This window comes from Phalaenopsis equestris, unplaced genomic scaffold, assembly GCF_001263595.1.
Source record: "Phalaenopsis equestris unplaced genomic scaffold, ASM126359v1 Scaffold000223, whole genome shotgun sequence".
Classification (NCBI taxonomy): Eukaryota; Viridiplantae; Streptophyta; class Magnoliopsida; order Asparagales; family Orchidaceae; genus Phalaenopsis; species Phalaenopsis equestris.
Window position 1 is genome coordinate 412,297 of NW_018164665.1, and position 3,181 is coordinate 415,477.

A 3,181-nucleotide genomic window follows, 5' to 3' on the forward strand; every position below is an offset into this window, starting at 1 on the left:
TGCTGATCGATGCGGCTTCTTGTTATATATATAAGTGTGTGTGTGTGTGTGTTATTTCACATGCAAAAAATGTGTGCAACAAAGTCATCATCTAACATAGATGCGGATGTAAAGCACGCTCTATAATCAATCAGATTATAAGGAGAAAAAATAACAACTAAAAGATCTCTACAATATCAAAGAAAAATCAAATTATTCATTGATGAATTTGAAATACTAAGCAATTAGTGTTTTTTAAAAACAATTCCAGATCTACCATGCTAAAAATAAGCAGCAAGCTACATGAACTAGCACATCATAAGTACCTCTAAGTCCTTTCTCGTGAACCATCTACCTTTTAGCATGAATTCTTGATCCAGTAAATCATTTTTTGGGTCATATTCAGCTCTGCATTTCGGGGAAAGAAGAAAGAATTAAACTTTATATGAGAAGCAAAAGATTAAAAAAAAAGAAAAAATAGAAAAGACTAAGACATGGACAAGAAAATAATAGAATGAGAAAATTTCTATTATATCATTTGAAAAATGCACACTTCATGCAGCTTTAATACAATTTCTAAATCCTGGCATGTAAAAGTCCTAAGATTTAGAAATTCCTTACATTCATCAAATAAAATTGAGAGCATCTATATTTCTTGGGAGAAGGCTTTACAAATAGTAATTCACAACAAAAAGCTATATGTCTTGGGGGAAGGCTTTAAGCAGTCAAGTAAGATTGTTAAAATATAGAGAAAGAGGTTAATGATGGTGGCAACAGATGAGGTATTTCTAGAATTTAGATGAATGTAGTGCATATGTGTAGAATGAGGCATAATTACCTGAAACTAGTGGAAACCTATAATGAGCCTTTAAAAAAGAATTTTGGGGATGACTTAAGGAAGGTTATAATGGCTATTTGGTGTTTTCCAGGGTTAAAAGGAAGCGCTTAAATTAGTTCTGGAATTTTGTGGATGGGGTTTTAAGTTTGGAGGCTTAGGAAGACAGCGGTTAGCTAAGGTTTGATGGAATGGGAAAAGCTAAGAGTTGTTAAGATTTTCTTTTACATTGTGGAGAGAAGGCTGGAGATGTTAATAGGCTAAATATGACATGAGGATGATGAATATAGAGTGGTTTGAGAGCACAAATAATAAAAGCAATAAACTAACCTAATCTCACTAGAAACTAGGGGTCTCGACCACCAATCTATAGAGAGGTAAAAGTACATGCAAAAACTTCTGAATTTCATTCCAATAATAATCAAACTTCAATTCACATCCCTATTATATAATATTCACCCTATTTTATAGAACAGAATCAGAAATTTATAAAACCCTAGATGTTGGAGATGACACCTTAACTGTAGGAAGTGCATGTGGTTCTATGAGAAGTTGCAAGATCAGCCCATTGATCGTGAGCAATGGAGAAACATAGGACCATGAACTTATGAGGATCCTTGGATGTCTCCCTGTTGTGGGGATGAGTTGTATATGTCATCCTTGTGAAACTACCATAATTTGAATGCAGCTCCAAGCCCTTGGCTGATCACTCTTGTCCATGATTTTTCGCTTGAATTTTCTGGATGCCAACATGCATCTTTTCAAGAAATGATCCTTTATGGTGGTTGAGGAATTCACAATAAACCCTTATAAACATGTCTTTACATACACTTGTACAATGATACAAGCAATGCAAATAAAATAGAGCACAAATTGGCTGTTTATTACAACAATTAAAAGAAAACATATAAAATAAATAGTTATCAATCTCCTTGACCATTGATCATTTCATAGATCTCATGGTCTATGTTGCATTGCACTCTACACAGTTATCCTAAGCTTTCTTTAGCATTAGGCTCAAATTTTCCTTTATTATATCCAACTATTTCTAAAACGACCAAGAACATGATAAAATTACTTCTGCAAGCTCATTATAGCTGGTATGGATACTGCATGGTGCATGATACAAATCTTAATCATCCATAGAATTTTACTTCTTGGATAGATGTTCCATAGCTGAAATCAAGATATCAGGTAAGAGGTGTAGGATCCAAAATAATTTTTTCGCAAATACTACATTGATGACGCACTGCCCTGCCTCCTGGATTGGATGGATTGCTTTCTTTCCCTTTTGCTAGCCACCTTCCGAATTGGGACTTCTTTCCTTCCTTGCTTCACCGCCTTCCTCTTTCGTGTGAACCGCCCTTTCAATTTGGACGCTACCCTCCCTGTTTTTTTTTTTTTTCTTTCGTTCATTCCCACCTCTTTGCTTGATATAAGGACGATTGAGATCAAAGCAAGACAACCCTCTTTCTTTGCAAACACTGAAGGTCTCTCTTCTCTCAAAACCTTCATGATTAGAGCTAGCCGTGAAGAAAACGACATGATCATGGCTTATATAAGCCAATGAAACTCCTATATTTCTCCTACTTCTAGCAACTTTGCAGCCCTGTGCTCCTTACCACCATCGTAGTCGAGAAAGGTGACCATGCTCCTTGATTTATCTATTTTTTCGATAATATTGTCATCAAATTTAAAATCAATTAAATTTATTATGTTACACGGAAATTTCATTAGATTATAATAATGTTAGTTTTCAAATTAATATCTACACCTAACCTAATAAATAATTAATCTTCATATATTTAATTGCATAATATTTATATTTTTGGGATTCTGAATTGTGTAGGATAAATTTGGAGTTTAGCGTTGGTATCAAGGTAAGTAATTGCTCTTTATTATGAACATATTGTTCTTAGTTAGGGGCGTTATCTTTACTACTTGTATTAGATCCCTAGTTAATTGTAGTTTTCTCAATCGTATCAATATAATTGCAGCATATTTTATTTATTATTCATAAGAAGTTACATAAGTAATTAGTCTTGCTTCATTGTTGCAAAGACTTCTAATTATTTGCATCACATATTTCAGCATTTATTGTTTCTTATATAGCCTTTATATGATAAATCATATTTTTACAAATTTATAATTGTTCATAAATATTAGTAAACAAACATATTATATTCCTGTGTTTTAATTTTGATGCATAAAATATCATTAATATTATAATATTAATATGTCGATATCAAAACATCTTGGCATGGATAGTAGGCCGACAAGGCCTCAGAAAAATCAATAAATTTCCATGAATGGTGTCTAACTTTTTTTGTTTCAAAGTGTCGTAGAAAACTGATTCTATATATATGT

At 32.9% G+C, this 3,181-nt stretch overlaps 1 protein-coding gene across 1 annotated transcript in view; it reads right to left on the bottom strand.

The window, feature by feature from the left end:
- LOC110023215 overlaps positions 1–3,181 on the bottom strand; it is a gene marked incomplete at its 3' end in the record, with an annotated part of 113,448 nt that overhangs the window by 99,522 nt on the left and 10,745 nt on the right. Inside the window, 1 exon segment of the mRNA XM_020722521.1 lies at positions 306–387. Within this exon segment, the coding sequence (XP_020578180.1) occupies positions 306–387 (82 nt within the window).